The 23,496-nt window shown below is 38.9% G+C and overlaps 2 protein-coding genes across 3 annotated transcripts in view; one reads left to right on the forward strand and one right to left on the reverse strand.

The window, feature by feature from the left end:
• On the reverse strand, positions 1-11,716 carry LOC136242651 (transmembrane protein 209-like). The gene is made up of 17 exons (XM_066034095.1): positions 11,551-11,716; positions 11,294-11,352; positions 11,133-11,222; positions 9,802-9,890; positions 9,699-9,739; positions 9,613-9,647; positions 9,481-9,567; positions 5,913-6,003; positions 5,785-5,845; positions 5,685-5,735; positions 5,544-5,640; positions 2,560-2,685; positions 1,860-1,957; positions 1,626-1,799; positions 1,503-1,538; positions 465-538; positions 1-112 (listed from the first exon to the last, which is right to left on the reverse strand). Exons 1-17 carry the CDS (start codon positions 11,676-11,678, stop codon positions 55-57), a joined length of 1,395 nt encoding a protein of 464 aa, XP_065890167.1. The 5' UTR covers positions 11,679-11,716; the 3' UTR covers positions 1-54.
• Positions 11,652-23,496, forward strand: part of LOC136242652 (adipocyte plasma membrane-associated protein-like) — a 25,077-nt gene continuing 13,232 nt past the window's right edge. Inside the window, exons 1-5 of one of the 2 annotated variants that reach the window (XM_066034097.1) lie at positions 11,652-11,770; positions 14,634-14,681; positions 14,861-15,002; positions 17,159-17,277; positions 17,326-17,433. In XM_066034097.1, the coding sequence (XP_065890169.1) occupies positions 14,636-14,681; positions 14,861-15,002; positions 17,159-17,277; positions 17,326-17,433 (415 nt within the window). In that variant the 5' untranslated portion in view covers positions 11,652-11,770; positions 14,634-14,635. Of the gene's footprint in view, positions 11,793-14,633; positions 14,682-14,860; positions 15,003-17,158; positions 17,278-17,325; positions 17,434-23,496 lie in introns of both variants that reach the window. The other variant, XM_066034096.1, reaches the window with a different exon arrangement.

Raw genomic sequence — 23,496 nt, forward strand, 5'->3', positions numbered from 1 at the left:
TTTATTTTGCAAATAATTTAATAAGGAAACACAACTATGAGTACATGGATATTGTCATTTCTTGGAGATAATCCAGAGTATGTTTATCCCGGCAAGGCCAAGGTTGATTTGCCTACAGTGTAGTATAAACAATAACAATCATACTAGAATCAGGTATATACTCTTTTACTACCATAGCTATCACACGAGGGGTAGTATTCCTACATGTATGACAACTATGAGAGGCTCACAGTTGCATGTTTGTAATGGCTCAAGTGAAAGGAAACAAGCTGATAATATTCTCACTGTTGAATATAATATAATTATTGCATACATCGTAGAAAAGGGCATATGGAGCATTCTTCTTGTAAACAAAGTATGTTTTGATATAGAGTAATTCAAGTTTTAAAGAATTTTTGTCACTGTTGTCACTACTCAGCCCTAGGACCCTATGACCCTAGGATTACAAAACACTTATGGCTTACCCCAGCATTCCGTTCTGTTTGGTTTTGATGCAGTGGAGAAAGTAGATGATACAGTGGAACAAGTTGTTACGTCCCTAAGGAAAAGTGGTGCATGCATGGCACGTGAGTACAACATTCACACATATACCACGCACACACACATGCATGTGCATGCCCACACACACACACCATACACACACACACACAAAAGCAAAGCCTTCGACTATCATGCTAGCACCATTATTCCTACCCAGTGAACCAACACTGAGACACTTGTAAGCTATTTAGGTGCTACAGTATCATGCAAATCCTTTTGGGCAGGACTGGTATCCTGCAGGAGGCTCTACCTTGTCTTACAGGTGAAGGTGCCAGGTGTGGGCACCCAAAGTCCCACCTGGATCTTCACCCTTTATGTGAGACATGGACAGTTGGAATTTGCTTCCCCGGTTAACATCAGGTTACTAGTGTTGTACGATATAGAATATTTCATATATTGCCGATCACAATTATTACACAATAATAAGATAAATTATTATAATATATATCAGCACAAAACCATGGTAATAAATTACTGACAAATGTAGCACTTATATATGAAATGTAGCACTTATATATGAAAAGTAGCAATGCAACACAACTTGGTCCCTCCTAACCTACTGGAAGTCTCTATTGAAGAAAATAAGCTTTGCTGAATAGACTTTGTGTAAAAGGGCTACAACACTATGTGTCATGATAATATCATGATATGAAAACAATTACTTTTATCATAATCATGATATGCGATATTATCAATACATTGCACATCACTATCAGGTACCCATTGATGCTACAGCTGGGTGGGCTGCTTCCCCAGGTCACCTGGTCATTTATAGCTAGATAGACTGTAGCAATGTGAGTACAGCTCCTTGCTCAAGGAAACAACAGGCATAACTGGGCATTGAACCTGGAACCTTTTGATTACCATACCAGTGCTCAAACCACTTGACAATGCTGCCACACACACAAACACATGCTCACACTCACGCGCGCACACACACGCACTCACGCACACACACATACCTTGGGTACATCAACAATGGAGTTCTGCAAGAGTAACTGTAATTACAATAAGAAAACACTGTAAGTGCTTAGAAGTGCAAGTTTCCATTACAAATAACCTAGGCAATAAAGCGGCAACCATACCTGATAGTGAGGAGGATAACTGGATGACTGATAAATACAAATATCCATCTTCTTGTCATCCGGCTTGTGAGGACACTTGAGAAAGTATTGACTAGAGAACACCCTACCGTTGGGGTGTTGTGGGTTAGGTGGAAGGTGACCATCCATGTAGCTACACAAAAGGTGCATAACAATCTAGAAATTTAAAGGGTTTAATGTGTCTTTGGTGATTACATAAGTGGTTGGCTAACTGACCTGAGAGTCTGTGGGAAGGTCTTGGTCCCATTCCCTATTTGCCCAAGTCCCACCTGTGTTCCAGTAAAATGCTGCCAACGAGTCTCCCTTGGCAAGTTCTGTACAAAAATCAATATTTACAACACACAATATAATCTCTTATTTCTCTAAACCAACATACAGCACAAATGGAAATAACACTCATTTAACAAAAAAATAATAAACAAATAAACATCTGGACATAGTAGCTATAGCATTATAGCTTAATTTAAATAGTAAAAGGCCTAACACATTAACAGTACAGGTGGAGTTCATTAAGTGTTAATGAACGTCACAAAACAAATAAAATAAAAGCATCAAATATTTCATATACTGAATATGGCCACTTCCAACTTGATTAGTTGTTTCACAGGAGAAAATCTTGAGAGGATGAGGTCGGTAGGTTAGCAAATAAAAACAGAAATCAGCACAAAAGGAGTACAAAGTGAAAATATAAGTAGGAGCATAATCTCAACGAAGTGGCACAGGCTTGTTTGATATTTGCAGGTGTGCAGTAGTGGAAAGTTCAAGAATTTATTGTGGTGGTTTAGCTTGATTTTCTTTTTACTTATGAATAATATGAAAAAAGTAGGTCGGTCAGGCCCGTGAAACAACTAGTCAAGTTGACATGGTCTAATGCATACTATAACAATACACACTATGGAAAATAAAGACAACTAACCTCTTAACCTCTTCACCAAATAGTCTTGTTTAGAAGTGATGTCAAGGTATGGCATCACCTGTCCCAGTGTGGGAACATGCTCGATTTTGTCCACAGCAATCTGCCGCAGTGTACTCATGCTAACAGCTACCAAAGAGAAGGAACCTCCTTAATCATATAGAATGGTTGTACTGTACATTAGGGTTACATTTTTCACAAAAAAAAAATATTGACCAGAAACCATCCTCACAATACATACTTTCAAGGCACCTTGGCAGTAGTGGTGAGGTATATCCAAGCCCAAAAGTGCTTTCAGTGTGCTACAAAACACTTCCAATAGGTTGCTATGAAAATTTCAAAAACTTTTATTCAGTGAAAGTTTCTGACTGACTGACTGACTGATGCCTTCAGACAATCAATAATGGCAAAGGCTACAGGCTTGATTTTTTCACTGTTTGATGTCACTTCAGTCTGACAAGTACCTTTTAGTGGCATACTGCACTATGTACTACAGCTGTATGCAAGCGTCATGTCCTCCTTTATGTCTGATTTCTCTTTGCTGACAGCTCAAGGTATCAATTTGCAGTGGTGACTTCCCTATGTTTGCAACAGGAATTGTCCGAATTTTCCATAGAGACCAGATTGATTGCAGAGGTGCTTCTTGTAGCGTTCTTTGCTTGTAATACTGTAAACTAATGAAGCATAATGGCCACTTCACTTTTCGGCAATTGATAGTTGGGGAGCACCTTTAGATGAAAACAATAAGTATGGCACCATCCTTTCTTTTGAAGCGGTACTGTATGTGTAGGTTCACTAGTAATAATAATGTTACAAAAAAAAGTAAACAAACAAGTAGAAGGAATTTCAAGTTCGAATAGGGATCATAGAAATAAATGAAACAAGGGAGGTTGCCTACACCTGAAGATACACTAATGGGAATTTATACCCTAATTCAGTCATGGGTATATCTTCAGGTGTAGGTGAACTCCCTTGTTTCACTACTTTTTACATCTGATCCTTAAAATTCCTAATTTTCCTTCTACTTGTATAATAATTATTTATGAGCCTATGTTTTTTTTTGCTAAAATTCTAATAGAATACACACCTAAACACCACCTGAGAAAGGGGCCCCCCAAACCACAAAATACATTAAAAGTTAATTTGGAAGAAGTATAGGTCCACTAGTAAATATGTACTTTTTTTCTGAAATATGCCATTTTGTTCATCTTTATTATTAGGCTTGGGGTACATGCAATCACCAACGGATCAACCTAACAATAAGGCATGTATGCACAGTACATAGCCAGCACAGTGTGGGTGGGTGGGTGGAAAAGATACACATGCACAGCAACACAATTCTAGGGGAATTGACTGGCGTATTAATATGAGTGATATATTTTACAGTATGGAAGTACTGTTCCCCTTCCAGAAAGTAGTTTACTGGTATTAGTGCCACACAAGACTATGGAAACAAGACTATCAAGTGTATGTCAAGCGAACGCAAACTAAGAAGCAACTTTTCAACCACATTGCTTTTTAAGCAGGCATGATCATCAGCTGCCTTCACCCTGAACTGGGTGTAGTTCTGTCCATTGCTTTGTGTACAGAACGATATGTCTGCTCAATCACCAGCAAGAAAAGGTCTCATATTATATGCTTGTGCCTTCTTTAAACATGCCAGTTAGTGTGTTGCCCTAAGCCTTGTAGTTTTCGCAAACATTAATTATTTATTTATATACACCAATGGGACAACCATACAGCAGAGCAAGGCCCTAGTATGAGAGAATAACCTTATTAATTTTAAGACTAAATACAAACAGGGGCCTAGACTCAGGGGTAACATGCACTGATAACCACAATGTGGTCAGCACAGGAGCCCTGGCAAGGTACAGGGGTGTGTATAATTATGCTAATTTAGTTACAATACAAAAATACATAAATTAAAAAAATTATTAATTTAAAAGTGAAGTAGGGATCCATCATCCAAGCAGTAAAAAGTAGTGAAACTAGATAGTATTACAGCATAGCTCTGTAAGAATCCCTACATTGACATGTTACAATAATATTTTGTAGAATGCCAAAGTAGGGGTTTTTCCACAGAGTTATGATGTAATACCATCATTCATCTCTTGTTTCACTACTGTTTATCAATTGGATCCCGACTGAGGCACGGTCACTATTCTTTATTTCACTGTGCTCATACAGCTAAACCAATAAGGGGTGTAGTCATCGTGTTCGAGTAAATTGAATGTTAACAGGTGTGTCTCCGTGTTCAATTGTTATGATCGCTAATGGGTGTGGCCTCAAACTCATCGTTAAGTTACAGGCATCTACCGGGATTACCCCCTAGATTTCTTTCCACTCACTGGTTGCATTTGTTCCGCAATACTTAAATGGTTAGCTTAATAAATATAAAATTTGAATTACAAATGAAAGAATGTAGATAATTCTTTGAGGTGAAAGGAGGCATGTCCTGTATTTACGTGAACAGAAATAAAGGACAGCCTTGAGGCTTTCTCTAACAATTGGTATCAAAAAACATGATAGACAGACCATAAAACAGTTGAGAAGATACCTCTGTGGTTCATTTGAATTACGCTTCCTTAGAAGTGGTATAGCAACGTAATTACCAATTACAAAATAATTCATGAATTATGAAATACATTAAAAACAATTATCTGGCAAAATAGTAATATTGTAATATTTACACTAGAAATGCACTCATTTTCAGTAGAGCCAACAATTACAGCATACAAACTAAATTATATACATGGGTGATTAATCACCTGTTTAGCTAGAAAGGAATAGTACTAATTGCATGGGCACCTTGGGTTTTTAGAAGTAGCACAACATCAACTTGTTTAAAATTATTTGTATATAATACAGTGGTATTTAAGGGAACTTTACAATAAAGTATGATTATTGGAGCATAATCATCAGTTCAGAAATGTACATTCATAATACTACATCAATGGCCACTACAATTCACTATTAACAGAACTTACTGCCAATCTGGAGTTCTGAACAACCAATTCTAGTCAGCTTATCATTGATGGAGTTAACCTCTTTCACTAATCTTGCCAACACAGTTTGTGACAACCACTACAGAAGTAAACATTATTAACTTTCTTATCACCATTTTATACCTTCCTACAACGTTCTGTCCATCTATCCAAATCATCTTCTTTAATTCCTAACTATTAACCCACAAATTGACTATTGAACTTATCAAGCAATAAAACATACTGGATTGCTCTCCCACACCATACCAGACATACTGTCGTCATCCTTAAAACCAGGAGACCTTCTATAGATACAAAACATAAGATATTGCTGCATCACACAATTGCTGTGAATTAAAAATTATACAGTACCTTGTTGCCACATGATAACTACTTATTGCAGGGCTGACGTCCATGTGGGGACTGGTACCATTCCAATTAGCTGTACTAGCAGCTGGAGATGCTGTGAAACAATGAAAACAGTTATCTGAAAACTGACAGTGCAGTACACCTAAACCAGTAAGGACCCTCAAGAAGACTAAAGTCAGTAAATTCAGGGAGTACATCAGAATCTTTGTGATAAAACTCCAATAGTGATGATGTACAATGTACCAATTAATTAATTATTTAACCATGATAATTTAATCAATATAGTAACAACTTCAACAATGCAACGTACAAAGAATGGTCTTACAGTGATTATTGGAACATCAAACTATATTGTGGCAATCACGATGACAAAATAGCCCTCTTGTGCCACATGAATAAGACATGGAAAGTGGAAGCACCATTAAGGCACAACAGACAAACTTCATAATAAGGATAGGCCCAGCAACCTGACTCATAGATGTCAATGCCTAAAGTAACCTCTCCAAAAGGATATTTATAGGTCATGAGACACGACATTTTGAAGTTTGAATTTTTACATACATTGTCTATGTCAGGGGCAAATATTGTTTCTTCTGGGCAATCACATACATAATGTATGGGATTCAAAAACATCATTACTAAAGATTACGAAGTTGTCATAAACAATTGTGACATCTTCTCGAAAGTGTGATTGCAAGAAGAGTAACTGCAAGGGTGAGGCATACACCTATGTGAACTTGTAGACAAAGTTTATATACAGCAGTACCTACATGAACTAATATGGCTATAGTTTTCTTAACTATGTACATAAACTTGTGAGGTTGCAGTTAAAATGTTTAATTAGTGTGTGTCTCACCTTTATGAAACTAATTGCACAGCTCAGCTCTTTTGCGAGGCAGGTGAAACTATATACAGTAAAGTGATGGGCACATCAAATACTTTATACTGTTGCTGCTCTATTGTGTTCTAAATCGACGGTGCTAAGCGAGTACATCAAGTTGTGAGTTCTTGGTTTGCATTGGAAAGGACATAAAATTTCCACAATTTGAGATATTTTACTCTTGGACTCATTATCTCCCAAAAGATCAAAGGGTTTTATACATAACTGTACCAAGTGTCTTCATGTGAAGTTTTGTAAATGCTATACTTGAACAAACTTTTTTACCATTTCTTCATGAAATTTTCTGTAGGCAGCAATATTTTTATTCCAAACAGTTGTTTATAGTCTAGTTCCTTATGGTTTTAATCGTGATTTACTGGACCAAAGCACCAAATTTGGTACAGTGACTTCTTAGGGATACACATGTCGAGCTGAGCCCTGTGAAAAAAGCAAAAAAGAAAAGTGGATTTTTTCACAAGAGAAATGGTATTTCAATCAAATACATTGTAGGTGATTAGTGATGACAGTAAAGATGTGAAGAGCAGACATGTGTGATTAGGCTCCATCACAAGTTCAGGAAAGGCCTGTAACAGATTGTGCACTTTTTTATCTTTCTCATAGGACATGTATGGTGAAACCTTTGGTCATAAATAGCTTGAATAAAAATACTTTGAAAATTTTTAGCAGGTCACGGAGTATCACAAATAAGCCAAATTTCTAGAACTTTTATCCTTGCATTATTAAATGCTTTTAAGGGCTCATCTCAAGATGTACTTATTACAGTACTGTCTACTTAGAAAGTGCAACTTTAGTAGTAAAGTATGGAGGAACAAGGTACATAATATTGTGGATATGTGACTGGGAAAACCAGCCTTATTTGCAAAAATAAAAATGCCGGTTTAAAGTATTCAGGTTGTTGTGTGTGTTGTAACTTGCCAATGGTCAAGGTAATTTTCACAAGTTTTACACCAATTCCTTACCTTCCAGGGCATGCATATTAGCACCAAGAGCCAAGTTTCCCATCACTGTAGGTAGTTGTGAACATATCAAGTAAGCTCCAATAGGGTAGCCCAAGAGCTTGCCAGTGAGCTTGATAAGAGTAGCCAGCAAAGCAGACCTCTTAAATATTGATAGTAAAGTTTCATAACATACTCATGATCATGTAGTTTATGTTTGCGGTGAAAAATCAAACCTGCTTCCCAGAACCAGACACATACATAATAAGCAGCATAACAGGCTGAATTATAGAACATTACATAATACGACAGGTTGGTATCTTTCTTTAATTTGCACGAGTTGAGGAATCTATGACAGGTGGCCTTTAGGTGCTGCCAGTTGCTCTAAAAACCAATGTCATTACTGGCTTAGGGTGTGATTGATGGAATATGCATTTAGGCTGAAGGTTGTTGCTACTGCATCTGAGAAGAAGTTGTAGAAGGGCTCAAGATGTGATTAGACACAGGTGTGTTAGTATCAGATCCAGACACACAGCAGGGAGCAGCAATAGTGTTTTTCATGTGTTCTAATTGCCATTGAACATTTAGATGTTGCCAGGATTTATTGAGGCAAACGTTTAATGCGGCATTGATGATTGATTCCGTCTACTATACAGCAGAAAAACATTACCAGGCACATTACCACAAGATGATGACCTTCACTCAGTTTTACTTAAGTCTGTGTATGCATGCTACCAACCTTCTCACGGTGGGCCTGGTAACATGCCACTCTAGTGGTGTAGCAGCCCTGGCCCTAACTGTGGGCAGGGTCAGGGTGCCGTTGCAAGCCAACAACAGGACTAACCATGACTAAGAAGAAATTCAAGTCCCTGCATTTGTCAGTGGCCCATCCACCCTCCTTTGGAGTCCATTTATTCATCTGGCCTAAATAAATCCCCTGTAATCAGGTTACCCAGCATCCGTTGGCTAGGTGGGTGGGTGACGGGATTGAAGAAAAATCCAGGACAGGCAGTCAATAAGTCAAATGCGTGCATGTGTGTGTGTGTGTGTGTGTGTGTGTGTGTGTGTGTGTGTGTGTGTGCGTGTGTGTGTGTGTGTGTGTGTGTGAGTGTGTGTATCTAGGAATGTATCTGTGCAAAGCAAAAAAAAGCAATTATGGCAGCCATACGAAATACAGCTATTGCCACCCAGCGAAACAGCACTGGGATCCCTGTGCACCACTCAGGCGCTTGAGCCTTGTGCAGGCAAATCCTCCTGGGGCAGGGCTAGTAATCTGCAGGAGGACTGTCCAGGTCTCACGGAGAGAGATCGTGGAACCCAAAGTTCCACAACGACCCCAACACCGCTAAGCGAGACAAGGACAGTTGGGCATTTGTTCCCCCAGTTAATACCAGGTACCCATTGATGATGCTACAGCTGGGTGAGCTGCCTCCCAGTGACACCAGGCCACCAGGTCCCCATTAACAGCTGGGTAGAATGTGAGTAAAGTTTCTTGCTCAAGGAAACACCAAAGTGGTGTAACCGGGAATCAAACCTGGGACCTTTTGATCACCAGGTAGATTCCCTAACCACTTGGCTATGCTGCCTCACTGTATCTGTGGAGACACGCATGCATGCAAATATAGTATGCATATAATCAAGAGTGAATTATTTACTCTTGATATAATACACATAGCATCATATGCATCTATTTGTCAAAAGTACAGTAAATAAATACTCAATTTTTAACACAAACCTCTAAATAACAATTGCTCTCTTTCTTCTTCAGATTTCAAATAGTTGTCCAGTGACTTAAAGTCATTGATGCAGTCACTATTGGAAACTGTAATTACCATATAATTAGCGAATTACATAATAATTCCCTTACATGGTGAACCTCCGCCTGTAGGTGTAGAAGGGTAGCTGAAAGAAATACATGAAATACAACAAATAACATCAGAAATACAGAATTACAATTGTTTAGATGGTGACATGGTCATTGAATGAGAGGAAGGCTGCATGGAAGGAAGAAAACAGTATGATATACTTGTACTAAAGAGTAATGTACAATACACACCTGTGGAGTGAGCTGCTGCAAAGGCATGTGAGGGTGGCTATATGGATAAGTGGGTGTGGCTGTTGTAGTTGCAAGAGTTGTGGACTTTACTGCAAAAAATAACATAACACACTGCATTCAATATTTAAATTCACACCACCAGTGTAAGAATTTTTAACTGGTCCTGGAAGAATTTTTAGTAACTAGTGATACTCTTTAATTCTGATATTTTAGTAATGATACTCTTTAATTTTGATCAGGAAATAGCCTTCTTTTGGGATTTCTGTAACTTTTGAAATTTGAACACTGAAAAGGTAACTACTCACAAAACTGTAAATTTTGAACAAGATATCTAGTCTAGTGGAACAGTCACACATAATGTTAAATTCTTCACGCAGATTGGAATAAAGTAACAGATCAACTGAAGATTGTGGCCATGGTCTTTCTGAACAGAAGAATCAATCATGTTGAGCTTACACTTGCGAGTCATATGATTACCATATTTGTGGAAAAAAATGTTTATGTGAAGACTGTATCTGCCATGCTTTACTGTATGAAATATAGCACACTTCGGCACTTTGATCCTCCAACGCAAAGTAAGTTTCCTTGTACAGTTATGGAAGAAACAGTACAGCTGGACAGATACAGTACAGTATACGGTGGAGCCTCTCTATTATGGACATTTTAGGACCATGAATTTTTGGCCACTTTTTGGAGGTTTTCCTCTTTCAGAGGTAAAAAATGTATTAACCAGACCTGTTGGGACCAAAATTTTTTGGAGATTTTTTCTATTGCGTCCTTAGTTTGTTAAGTGATCCTAATTATATTTTTTTTACAAAACAGCCCACTAATAGCAAGGTTGAACACTAAAACCAGCCAAGCTATTTACTCTACGACTACAAATAGAATGTACAGACACTTACTGATAGTCTGATGGCAAAAAAAACTGAAGCAGTGTGACTACTAGAGATGAAAGATAATATCTCTTAAAGGATAAAGCACCACCTAAGCTTGTGTGTACAAAATAGTCTTGAGACTAATACAGCACTTAGCTTTACCTTGTGCTATTTTAGCCTTTCGATACACACCCCTCACGCTGTATTCACGTGCAGCGATATTTACATTTTGTATATTGCTTCTTGCTGGCTATCTGCTCAACTGGTTGCCTATGTTGAGTTAACATTTGGTCCCGTAGTAAGTAAATGCTGGCCTTATTAAATTAATCAAGAATAGCATGAAAAATACATCTGGACTTACTGCATCTGGTTGCTATAACAAGGTGACCGCTTAGGATTTTTATCATTAAGTAGGTACTGGAGGTGGTATTGTATATGTAGTGGTGGAAAGGATACCTTTAGGTTGTGGTAGAGGTAGCTTGAGCCATAAGAACAGCATCAAGTAGCCTGTTGTGAAGAAACTTGCAAGTACAAGTATCATGTATTCTGAAAGAAAAGGTATAGCAGCAGGTGAATGTTCGTTCATACATGCACGCACACACATGTGAACCACTCACCTAAGTACCAAAACCAAGATCCTGGGCTACTAAAACACCACGACACTGGTAATGGATACCTGCATAGTGACCACACTGTATTACAGCAACTCATGACCATTTGTAGAAATACTCAATCAAGTGCAACCACATGTACTAGAACCGTAGATTCCATGCTCTAGTACTTGTGGTGCAACAAAATGAAAGTGTGTTAGTTCATATGGTTAGTAAAAAGGCGGGTAGTGGACACGTGCTATATTGTAATACTCGATACTCACATAATTATAGATAGCCCTAAACAGATAAACAATTTTTTCTTCGTCTTCTTTGCTTCATCGCTAATCACTCTCTTCGAAATGTTGTACTGAAGAGATTCGTTCTGCCCTGGTCCAAGTCTGCGCCGCATTTGATTATTAGCGCACTGCAATCACTTGGCGCATTTAGTGAAGGTCGGAACCTCCTGCACTCACACTCGGCTGATCGGCTCTAAGTTTACAGGTTAACCCGCACATCATGAAAAGTAAATATAGACATATTTGGTAGCAGTGTATTTTTACCAGCCTGGAAAATATAAGTGTCATATGCATATAGCTAAAATCAATCAGATCAGTCAAGTGGGACAATGGGAGTGCAAGTGGTGTGGAAGAGGGAAATACAGGATGCAGGTGGTCAGGGAGGAGTATTTTTATTTATCTGATTTGTCCAAAAGACGGCACCAAGTACGAGGGTGCTTCCCAAGACGCAAAACACAATATGAAGGCCACATAAACTTAATTAGAAATCAGTATATACCTGGCGCCATGACTCAGTCCTACAGGTTTTTGTTCATGGCCTACAGAAGAACGTACCACCTTGTTATAAACTTTATGCCGATCTCCCTGGTCACTTGGCTAGCGCTTGCCTGCCAAGCACTGTTCCACCATAGATAATATACCCTATCTATGGTTCCACCAAGCTTCTCATCATCAAGTAGGCCGGATATAGTTTTGATTTCCGATGATGGCATTATCTTACTGGAGCTGTCAGTTGTTACCAATAGAGAACAACACTTTGCAGGTGCCAGCTGTACGAAAGTAGCTCATTATGGTCCTTTATTTTCAGACCTTGAGCATACTGGCTTATTTGTTGAACTAGTTACAATCGAAGTTGGGTGTCTAGGTCACTTCTTGCCATCAACAATATCTAATTTATGTAGAGTTTGTCATCTACAAAACGTTTGGTTAGATATATTTTCAAACAAGCTGCTCGAGTTGCCATTTCATACTCCTATAGGATCTTCAAGTCTCACCCATCAGAATTGTGGGGATATTACGGAATTTTAAACTGTTTTTTAGTTAATGTAATTGTGTAGCTATACTGTAATTTGCGGTTTTGTCTTGTCAGGGATCCAGCTACCTGTGTTTCAGGTAGTTGTGTACCCCTGAGTCTAGGCCCCTTTACCTTACCTTGTATATAGCTATTCCTGTACGTTGTCATTATCATGACGTTCACTATTAGTTTCTCAACCTCCTGTACTCAAAATAGCAGTGTAGGAGTGGAGACTTTTTTACTAACTAGATAGCTGAATTAGCTAGCTAAAGTGACTCAAAATGCAATTTTCTTAGACTACTCTAGTAAGGTAAAAGGTGCTAATTGGCCTCCCTTAGCCAGCAGTGGTGCAAAAAAAATCCTTGTGGTAAGAAAAACAACGATGCGGGTGGGGATGAGAAGCTAATAATTTGGCCTAAATACAAAATATCTAAATATTAACAGTACAGTTATAGCTATCATTTTTAAAAAAAAAATAATTACTGAAGTTAGCAATGACAAAACAATGGATGAGTAAATGATGAAGCATAGTTTGAGGATCAATTCAAGAGTATGCATAATAATAGTAGGCATTCCAGCCTGATTAATTTGGATGCTCAATATATAGAGTATTGATTGCCTATCTCATAGTTTGTTGGGTTGGAATTAGCTACTTTGGCATGCACAGTGCTTTATAGTATGTACGCATTAAGCTGGATCCTCAAAAACATTCAATAACTCTTGGATACAATTATACGTGATCTTGAAATTTGACTCATTTGTAGCACTGCTTGACCCACCAAAATTCTTTTTGTTCAAATGCCTGACACAATATTTACAGTCAGTCTAAAAATATTCACCATACATTTCCTATGGGAACCATAAAAGTATAGGTCTATAACAACCCCCTCCTAAACTTATAATGGAGCCAAACCACCTGTGTCTGTTGTCAACACCTATACAGTCACCTCTAATTATCTGGTTTGCTGAAATGTTAATTTTCTTGAGTAAAAAATCCAATTTTCATTTTAGCTGTTTTTCAGGATCCTATAGTTTGTACATGTATTGAGAGTAACTTCAGGGTTTATGGGATCTGTATGCTTTGTGGTGAGCAAATATGTTTCACCTACTGTACACCTGTAAATACAATGGTGTATACCCATAGGCAAGCAGCTATCTCAAGTAAAAGATCAAGTTAATAACTTACGGTATGTACCGCTCAAATGCAATGTTGTCTTGCGACAGTGCAAGCACTTAAAAAACTAGCTAATTAAAGGGCGTGGCACCCATTGCATTTGCGAGTATTCGTCCTGCCTTGTTTGGGATGAATAGTTGCAAGCGAAATGGGTGCCACACCCTTTAATTAGCAAGTTTTTCAATCATTCGCACTCTCTAGGTGATGTTGCATTTGAGCGGTACTGGTAAACAACTAAAGTGAGGTGTCTTAATGATGCAACAATAGGTGGAATTGTGGTTTCAATTATGTCATTGTTTTGCCAACTTTGAAGTGATTTATACCTTTGAGTTGGTACCATCAGAAAATTATTGTGTAACTGAAAACCGCTAACCCAAGCAAAGTAACTACATACTATTATGTAAGCATCAGTGAATACCTTATATCTGACAGTACATTTCAGCAGATGAGGTACAATTCAGGAATGGTAGAGGGGGTGGCATCACATTACATTCACCTCTGCTACCTGTTTAATATATTTTCTCTAATAAAGCACCATCCAACCCCCCAGGTTGCAATTGCCTTATTCTTGTATTATTATTATTGTGTATAATTAATTGACCTTGTATACATGAGGACAATTGTACTTATTATCATTAGCAATGTGACTTCCTCTTACTATGATGGGGAATGCAGCACACTGGCCCTACAAAATCACTATCCATACATACTGTTGAAAATAAGGTAACTAATTGCAAGTCAATTTAAAGCAAAGCCTGCATTCTCAATGTCTTACCATCCATGTGGCCAATTCCCTGTGCTCAAACTTATATATACTGGACTCGGTCTATTTATACCTTTAGAGGTCATTTGTTACTACATGTGTATTGTTATATGTAGGCATGAGGCAACGTAGCCGAAAGGAGAAAAGTGCTGATAAATCTGTTGGTAGGTCTGCCATTTTGTATATATTTGTGGGCTCTGTATATACTATATACATAGAGCTATAACTATAAGTTAGTATATGAAAAGCTTATAGCAGAAAATTAAAATGCAATCTAGAAGTTAGACACACTGTAAAGAACATGTAGTTTCTTCGTTTTATCTGTACCATTATGTACATGTAGACTCAAAGCATCCTCAACATGTACAACAACCAGTTGGTCGGTCATGTTGCCATTTCATGATACTTGTGGTACTGATCATGATGGGAGTGTCTGGAGTTGTTGTGTACTTTCTACCTTCACTGATTGGTCCTGTTGGTCATGGGTATGTTTGTGTGTTTTATTCCTTAATTCAAACAGAGGATCACAAAAAGTAGGAAAGGGACCAAAAGTGGGCTAAACCAATGGAAAGTATCTGATGAAGATTATCATACATATGGGTTAGATTTTTACCAAAATACTTGTACCATAAACGATAATAATTGACTAAGTTTGACAAATCAGCACATGAAACAGGTTGGAGGATAGTTTGGTGTATTTTCCATACAGTCATTATATAGAAAGCTGATTGGCAAATAAGTTTGGCAAATTTCCTTCGATTCACTATATTTGTTAAACTTTAGTCACACCAAACTTTTGTCATTCTTTAGCATTGCTGTATCCTTCTGATAAAACAATCATGATACTCTTAAAGAGCAGCAAAACAAAAAGCTTCAGCTATATAGCTACTAACTACCTGTAAGTAGTAACTACACATCACCTGTAATGGTCCATGTCATCTGTGCTGTGACTATTGTGAGGTCGAAGGTGTGAGCTCCTGAAGCTATCAAATTTTTGACTGCTCAATTAGAACATTTTAGTGACTGTTTTATTAGAGTACCTCAGCTAAAGACTATAACTGCTGCAAAGAAATGTTATGGTGTAAAATTTAACCCATATGTTGAGATGGTGACCATTTTCATTGGTTGTTTTTCCATTTATGTTTTTTCCATTCCTGATTTCCTAGAAGTCTACATTTAGCATTTCACATCCGTACTAGTTGCATGCTATGTAGTCTGACAAATACAACTATCATGATATGAAACTATTGTGATAGTAACTTTTGTATCGATATATTGCAATATTGATACCACTTTGACACCTCAGATCAATAGAAACCACAAGGCTATATTGCCCTGCATGACTACAAGGCAATATGAATATCGCACATCCCTTCTACACAGCTGCATAAAGACATGAAGATGGATATTTATATATTATAATACCGATGCTGTAAAATTCCAGCCGGCTTTGGACCTTACTAGTTTGCTTACTACATATCCATGCATTCCCCTTTGAAAATAGCCTTTTTGCCTGCCCCACCTATCACTCCAGGGGCAGATCCAGGGTTTGGCAAGGGGGTGCACCAGATGGTAAAGTATATGGAGCAGGGAGCCTTTGGGGAGGGGAGGGGGGCAGCCAGAAGCTAAAGGTATATTTTATACTTTTAAGACTAATACTTTATGTAGAGTAGTTTTATGCATGAAGATCTAAATTAGTATTAAATTACAGTGGAAACCTCGATTATCCAAACACCAATTAACTGAACACTCGATTATCCAAACACCAAATCTACTGCTCAATTAGAGTATTTTGTCAACAAGTGTATGCTTTATTAGAGTAGTTGAGCAAAGCTGTGTACATAAATGTATGGATGTTCAATTTTACATACTATTTGATTATATAAACACCCTTCCCCCAATTAGTTTGGATAATTGAGGTTCTACTGTATGATTTCTAAGTAGTCTGTGTTGTAAGGAGTCAGTGGCAGTCATGAGTAGTTCAGTCAATAGTTCAATTACGCACTTAAAGAATGGCACATACCTTTAAATGACCATGTGCATATCATTTGCAAAATAGGTTAAATGCGCCCATGGGATGGTGCTGCAACTGATACAAGTTTTTATAGTCAACAACTGTGGGGGGGATTCTGAATGGTGTGATATGCAATGACTGTTCTATTAGAGTATTTGACTGACTGTTCTATTAGAGTATCTCAATCTTGTGTAACTATTTGTTTTTGGGGGGAGGGGGCATGTACTCCCTTGGATCCACCACTACATTCTGTTTGAAGCTTACCTAATACTCACAACAAAACTATCTAAAATGGCAGCTGTTTTCTACTTGTGCCTTGGAAAGTAAGGGACTGGTATAAAAATTTGGACCAGTTAAACTTAGTCTCAACCGTTGGCAAGGCTACAACCCTAACCAACATTTCTCAATACCTGTTAGACCTGTACCAGTTTTCTCAGACATTTTATTATAGCAGTTGCTTTGCACCATTCAGCAAAATGTATATGTGACTGGTTATAAAGGTTGAGATGGCTATTAGCACACCTGTTTTACCACTTAGTTCAGCTACAAACCAGTTTATGGATGCTTAGCTACATCTTTAGCACATAGATGAATAAGTAAATGAAGTGTTTTGTTTATGCTGTGTAGACCTGATGATGGTCCACAGTTCACTGGAGTATATGCTGTCAACAATGAACTGCAGAATGCTAAGAGAATCTTTGAAGGGGAATTGTATGGACCAGAATCATTTGCATTGGATAAAGATGGTACTTAATTACCACACGATTTGCTAGTGATATTTTAATATTAACCAGGTTACCTGTATACTGGGTTAATGGATGGACGTGTAGTAAAGATTAATCTTCATAAGGAGACCTATACATTAGTGACCAGGATGAATGATCCTCCATATGACAAGTGCGGTAAGTGGCAGTATAGTATTACTTAGTGAGTACAGTGTGACCAACATCATTGCAAAGGGTGGTTATGCTGCCTTTAAAAATCATCCTAGTATGCGACACATTCATTTTATGAAATAATAGTAGTCTTTCTAACATCAAATAACAAGAAAACACTTATAGATGGTCAGATATAGATTTTAAAGAAAAATCACTGAATCTTGAATTTTTGTCTGCCAGCTTGCCTGCCTGCCTGCCTGCCTGCCTGCCTGCCTGCCTGCCTGCCTGCCTGCCTGCCTGCCTGCCTGCCTGCCTGCCTGCCTGCCTGCCTGCCTGCCTGCCTGCCTGCCTGCCTGCCTGCCTGCCTGCCTGCCTGCCTGCCTGCCTGCCTGCCTGCCTGCCTGCCTGCCTGCCTGCCTGCCTGCCTGCCTGCCTGCCTGCCTGCCTGCCTGCCTGCCTGCCTGCCTGCCTGACCACAGTTGTAAGGCTGGAGGCCAAACGAAGCAGCACATAGCCACCATTTTACACCACAATAACAAACTCAACCCGACCAACAAGTGTGTGCCCTCTGCACCCTGTCTTTTATCTTCAATCAGGATGGTTGTCATCTTTTTCATGCAATGAAACCATATGGGGGCATTAATTTTCCATATCAATACTTTCCTTGAGTGGCATATTTAGACATCACAAAATTATTTTAAAGTGCTTATGCACTCAGTAACTTCATGATAAGTTCAAGACCACATTTGAGTATTGAGACCACATCTCTTAATAATCTACTTACTCAATCATGATGACCACACCCCTTATTATTGGTCTAGCTATATTTATAATGCTAGCACAGTAAAACTATGAAACAGTGACACACTCCCTTTTAGGTGAAATGCTGACTTGAGATACTCTAATAATACAGCAGTCACCTTAACAGAACAGTCACACATGTGTAGCTAGCTGTATGCTATAACAGAAAAACCAAACAATCTAAAAATTATTAATTTAAAAATGAAGTAGGGATCCAAGTGATTCATACCAATGTAGAGATTTTATCACAGAGCTATGCACCGTAGTACCATCATTCATCTCTAGGACTGAACTACATAGAGAGGTACTCCTGTAGTACATCCATCCATGCAACTCAGAGGTTTAGTATAGGTAAGACATGCATTGCTAGGATTCTTCAGTGGATATAAACAACCCCAAAGGGGAATGATGTTAGTTAGTAACCCACAAAGTATACAGTTTGTTTGTCAAAATTGTGGCTAGTGTGCCTTTCCTAGAAAGACACCTGTATACTTTGCAAATATCAAAGGATTCTCTGAATGCTATTGGATGTCCCCGTGCATGTACTGTAACAGAGTACCCATCCTAAATGTATGAAATGTGTATAGAGATTGTAGGATTGTAGGATTTTTAGCCCATGAAGTGTTTGCAGTGGGCTATTATTTGGTCTTTTACGAGCAAATAGACATGTTGCAATCTAAGGCATGGTCAGTAAAACATTGCTACAGCTAACTAAGGCTTTGGATTTTGTAATGTTTTATGGGAAAAGTGAGGGCAAAAGTGTCGAGTGTTCTATCATAAACCAGAATAACTTGCCACGGCACAGATATGTTATGTACTTTACATACTAACTTACTTTGTAGTACCAATACTCTATTTTTCAATACAATTCCTTCACAATAGCATTTCTAGCATAAAGTACATATGATTTTTGTCCTAAAAAAAAACAATGTCTCATTGTGCACATGTGATTTTATAGAGTGCCACACCCTAGATTGCAACACATCTATATGTATCATTCCTGTCCATTTTGAAACAGAAAACTCCATCTTTGGTGGACATTTTGTGCACTTATCTACCAGGTAGGGTTTCACTGGTTTCAGTTTAAAAACAAAACTGAAGACTGACACACTCTAATAGAGCAGTCAAAGTAGTTCTAACTAGAGATTACCTATTGTACGATGTAAAGTAGTGGTAGTAGTAGTAGTCGTAGTAGTAGTGGTAGTGGTAGTAGTAGTAGTAGTAGTAGTCATAGTAGTCGTAGTGGTAGTAGTAGTGGTAGTGGTAGTAGTAGTCGTAGTCATAGTAGTAGTAGTGGTAGTCGTAGTCGTAGTCGTAGTCGTAGTCGTAGTAGTAGTGGTAATGGTAGTAGTAGTCATAGTAGTAGTAGTAGTAGTGGTAGTAGTGGTAGTGGTAGTGATAGTGGTAGTAGTAGTAGTAGTAGTAGTAGTGGTAGTGGTAGTAGTAGTGGTAGTAGTGGTAGTAGTAGTAGTAGTAGTAGTAGTAGTAGTAGTAGTAGTAGTAGTACATGATTCTGTTCTTTCTCTGTACAATTGTGTGTACATGTAATTCTTTTAATGAAAAGTAGTAGTAGTAGTAGTAGTAGTAGTAGTAGTAGTAGTAGTAGTAGTAGTCGTGAGGCGTGAAACAACGCTGCTGGTCAGCCTTCCCCCAAGCTCCTTTTGGGTGTGCTTAGCCGTTCCTGTGAAACTATGAAACTTCGTAGCTCAAGAACTGTCCGGTCACCGAGTGCAAGTAGTGAACTTACACCTGTAGTCCGAATTAATGCCCACCTGGATACTGAAGTCTCCCATCGCTGTGCGTCCGTGGAAGCCAGCGACGAGTCCTCTGCAAGTTTTCCTGGTGAGCGCGTCGATGCTGGGTTGTCGGGAGCTGAATGCCTACCGTCAGACACAACTCATGGTCGTCGCAAGTGGTCCTATGCTGAGAACATCGAACTGATGCACTGCTTCTATCTCGCCAAGCGTGATGGAGTAGGTTACCGGAATCGACTGAAGGCTATTTGGGATACTAGAAATTCATCTAAAGCGTCGATAAGTGTGAATACTCTTTGCTGTCACGCTAGAAACATTCAATCGTCTCACATGCTCTCTGAACATGAGTTATCTAATATCGCAACTTCTTGTACCAGATCGTCAGTGGATATCACACATGTGGTGGCCTCCCAGCCAACTAAGCCTGATGTAGTGGATCCTAAGCCAGCTGCCTATTCTGAATCAAGTTTACCAGATTCTCCTGAGAAGGTCTATCCTGAATCAAGTTTACCGGATTCCCCTGAGAAGGTTAATTGTCCAAAGTCTGAGGATATATCTGTTGTGTGTGTGGTGCATTTTCCTGAGGATAATGTCTCACAATGTTTGGAACACAAGTTTTTTGAGGCTTCTGCCCAGGGGTTACTAGCCCCTAGTCTCCCTAGAGTTACCATCAACAAACCAGTTTTGGATCTTGTCACCAGTGTAAATGACTCTCTTGAAAAAGTTTTGGAATATTTTGATCCATCATTGCAACAGTGTGTGCATCTTCTATATGCTGCTGCTGCCACTGTGAATACGCTGTTATCGGGATCCCCAGCTCGACGATCACACAATTCATGGAAGTCACGTTTGGAGAACACTATATCAATTTTAAGAGGAGATTTGTCTCGTTTGGTGGCTGGAGGTTTCCCTCCTAGTGGTAGTAAGAAATTTATGCATAAGTTAAGACAATTACATTCTAAACATTGTATAACGTCATTGTCAGATTTTTCTGTAGTAATTGAAACTCTTAAACAGAAAATTTCAAGTTATGCAGCCAGGTTAAGGAAGTATAAGTCAAGATTATTGAGACAATGGCAAAACAAATTGTTTCGCCAGAATGAAAAGAGATTTTATTCTGAGTTGTTGAGGGGTAGGGATGAAGTTCACCCATCCCCTGATTTGGCTGCCTTGGAATCTTTCTGGAAAAACATTTTTGAGAATCCAGCAAAAGCAAACTTGGATACCTCTTGGCTCAGTGACCTTGAGGGCAAGATTGCAGATAAGTCATTTATTGTGGAGCAGTCTGTCATTGATGAGGCTTGTTTTAATGGTTGTGTGTCTAGGTTACGCAACTGGGCTGCTCCAGGTCCTGATGGCGTTCAGGGCTTTTGGATTAAACGATTCACAGCTTTGAGGTCAGTGATTGTCTCCCATTTTAACAACATGTTGAAGGATGGGTCTCTTATACCATCATGGTTTCCGAAGGGCAAAACTATTTTAATTCCCAAAGCTTCTGATACAGAACAGCCAAAGAATTTTCGGCCAATAACCTGTCTGAACATTTTGTACAAGCTGTGGACAGGATGTATTAGTGAAGTAGTGCTAAGGCACTGTGTTGTTAATAATGTTTTACATCCAGCACAGAAGGGGTGTGCTAGAGGAGAGCTTGGATGCACAGATCATTTGTTGTTGAATAGTCATATTTGGAAGCAGGTCAAGTCTAAGAATCGATCACTTTCTGTTGCATGGCTTGACTATAAAAAGGCCTATGATTCTGTACCCCATAACTGGATTGTTTGTTGTTTAAAATTATTTCGATTTGACACCACCATAGTACAGTGTATTGAACAATTGCTCTCACTATGGAGTACTACTTTGTACCTTCGGATGCCTACTTGTGACCCAGTGATGCTGGCAGCAGTCTCTATTAAGCGCGGTATTTTCCAGGGAGACACACTTAGTCCTCTATTATTTTGTCTTACTCTTACACCATTGAGTATGCTGTTGGATTCCTTGAGTGGGTATCAGGCCACCACTACGAGAAGAGTAAATCATTTGTTGTATATGGATGACATTAAATTGTTTGCAAAATCGGATATCCAGCTTGAAAGGCTACTTCACACTGTTTATATGTTTTCCAATGATGTTTGTCTCACCTTTGGGCTTGACAAGTGTGCAAAGTCCTCTGTAGTGAGGGGAAAGGTGGTTTCATCTGATGATGTTCCCCTATCAGACGCTTGCTCTATACGTGTATTGGGTGTTGGTGAGTCATACAAGTACCTGGGTTTTTATGAATCTGATGGACTAGATTGTGTCAAGAGTAAGGAGATGCTTACTTATTTATATAACCATCGATTGAAGCTAGTATGGAGCTCATTGCTCAGTGGACCTCGTAAGACAAGAGCTACAAACTCATTTTGTGTCCCACTCTTGTCCTTTGGCTTTGGAATTGTTCCCTGGACTAAGAAAGAGATCCAGCAATTTGATGTTAGCACAAGGAGGATCCTATCAGCCACTAACAATCATCATCCTCGTAGTGCTATTGAGCGTATTTATTTGCCTCGCTCTGCTGGAGGTGTTGGGTTGGTGAACATTGAGAACTTGTATAACAGAAAGTTAGTCTCACTTGCTCATCATCTCTCTGTTTCTTCTGACCCTCTGGTCTTATTATGCTGTGAGATTGACAGTGATTTGCCAAGGCGGAGTTCTGTGTTGTTCAGGGCCAGGGAATACTGTGCATCTCTATCTGTTACATCAGACTTCCAAAACATCTTGTTCTCTTCACTGAAGTCTTTGATTCGTGACTGTCAGTTTAGCCGGCTAATGTCCTCTATCATCGACAAACCTCTTCATGGTCAGTATTATGCACTTTTAAACAAGAATTCAATTGACAAGACTAGAAGTGTGTGCTGGCTAAAAAGCCATGTTCACTCAGAGTCGGAATCTACAATACTTGCCATTCAGAATCAGGCCATCACCACCAGAGTTCTTCAGGTTAAGATTATGAAGATGAGCATTCCTTCTATAATGTGTAGATTGTGTGGAGAGCATGAAGAATCTGTTGTTCATTTGTTGGCAGCTTGTCCATCATTGGCTGCCACTGCTTATTTATATCGTCATAACTTAGTAGCTGGAGTGGTGCATTGGCATTTGATGAGGCTGCATGGATTTTTACCTGGTTCCTCGTGTTGGTTCACTCATAGACCCCCTGCTGTGGTTGAATCATCGGCAGTGAAGATCCTGTGGGATTTTAGCTTACAGTCTGCCAGTCACCACCTGAGTAATCGTCCAGATATTGTTTTATTTGACTATAACCTTAAGAAGATCTACTTCATTGAAGTTTCTTGTCCAGCTGATGTAAATGTGCCCTCTAAGGAGCAAGAAAAGTTACAGAAGTATCAATCATTGGCACATGATTATCACATGATGTACAGAATGCCGGTGATAATTATCCCTGTGGTGGTTGGATGTACAGGTGTTGTATCTTCTAACTGTATTACTCACCTTCGTCGTATCCCAGACTTTTCTAACAATTTATTTTGTACCATTC

This window comes from Dysidea avara, chromosome 13 (genome assembly GCF_963678975.1).
Source record: "Dysidea avara chromosome 13, odDysAvar1.4, whole genome shotgun sequence".
NCBI lineage: Eukaryota > Metazoa > Porifera > Demospongiae > Dictyoceratida > Dysideidae > Dysidea > Dysidea avara.

Excerpts from the sequence above, each read along its gene's own strand:
- LOC136242651 (XM_066034095.1), bottom strand. The coding sequence starts at position 11,678 with ATGCGGCGCAGACTTGGACCAGGGCAGAACGAATCTCTTCAGTACAAC. Across the intron at positions 539-1,502 it reads CCATTGTTGATGTACCCAAG|GGACGTAACAACTTGTTCCA; the intron begins GTATGTGTGTGT and ends ACTTTTCCTTAG. Across the intron at positions 113-464 it reads AAACAGAACGGAATGCTGGG|GCAAATCAACCTTGGCCTTG; the intron begins GTAAGCCATAAG and ends ACTACACTGTAG.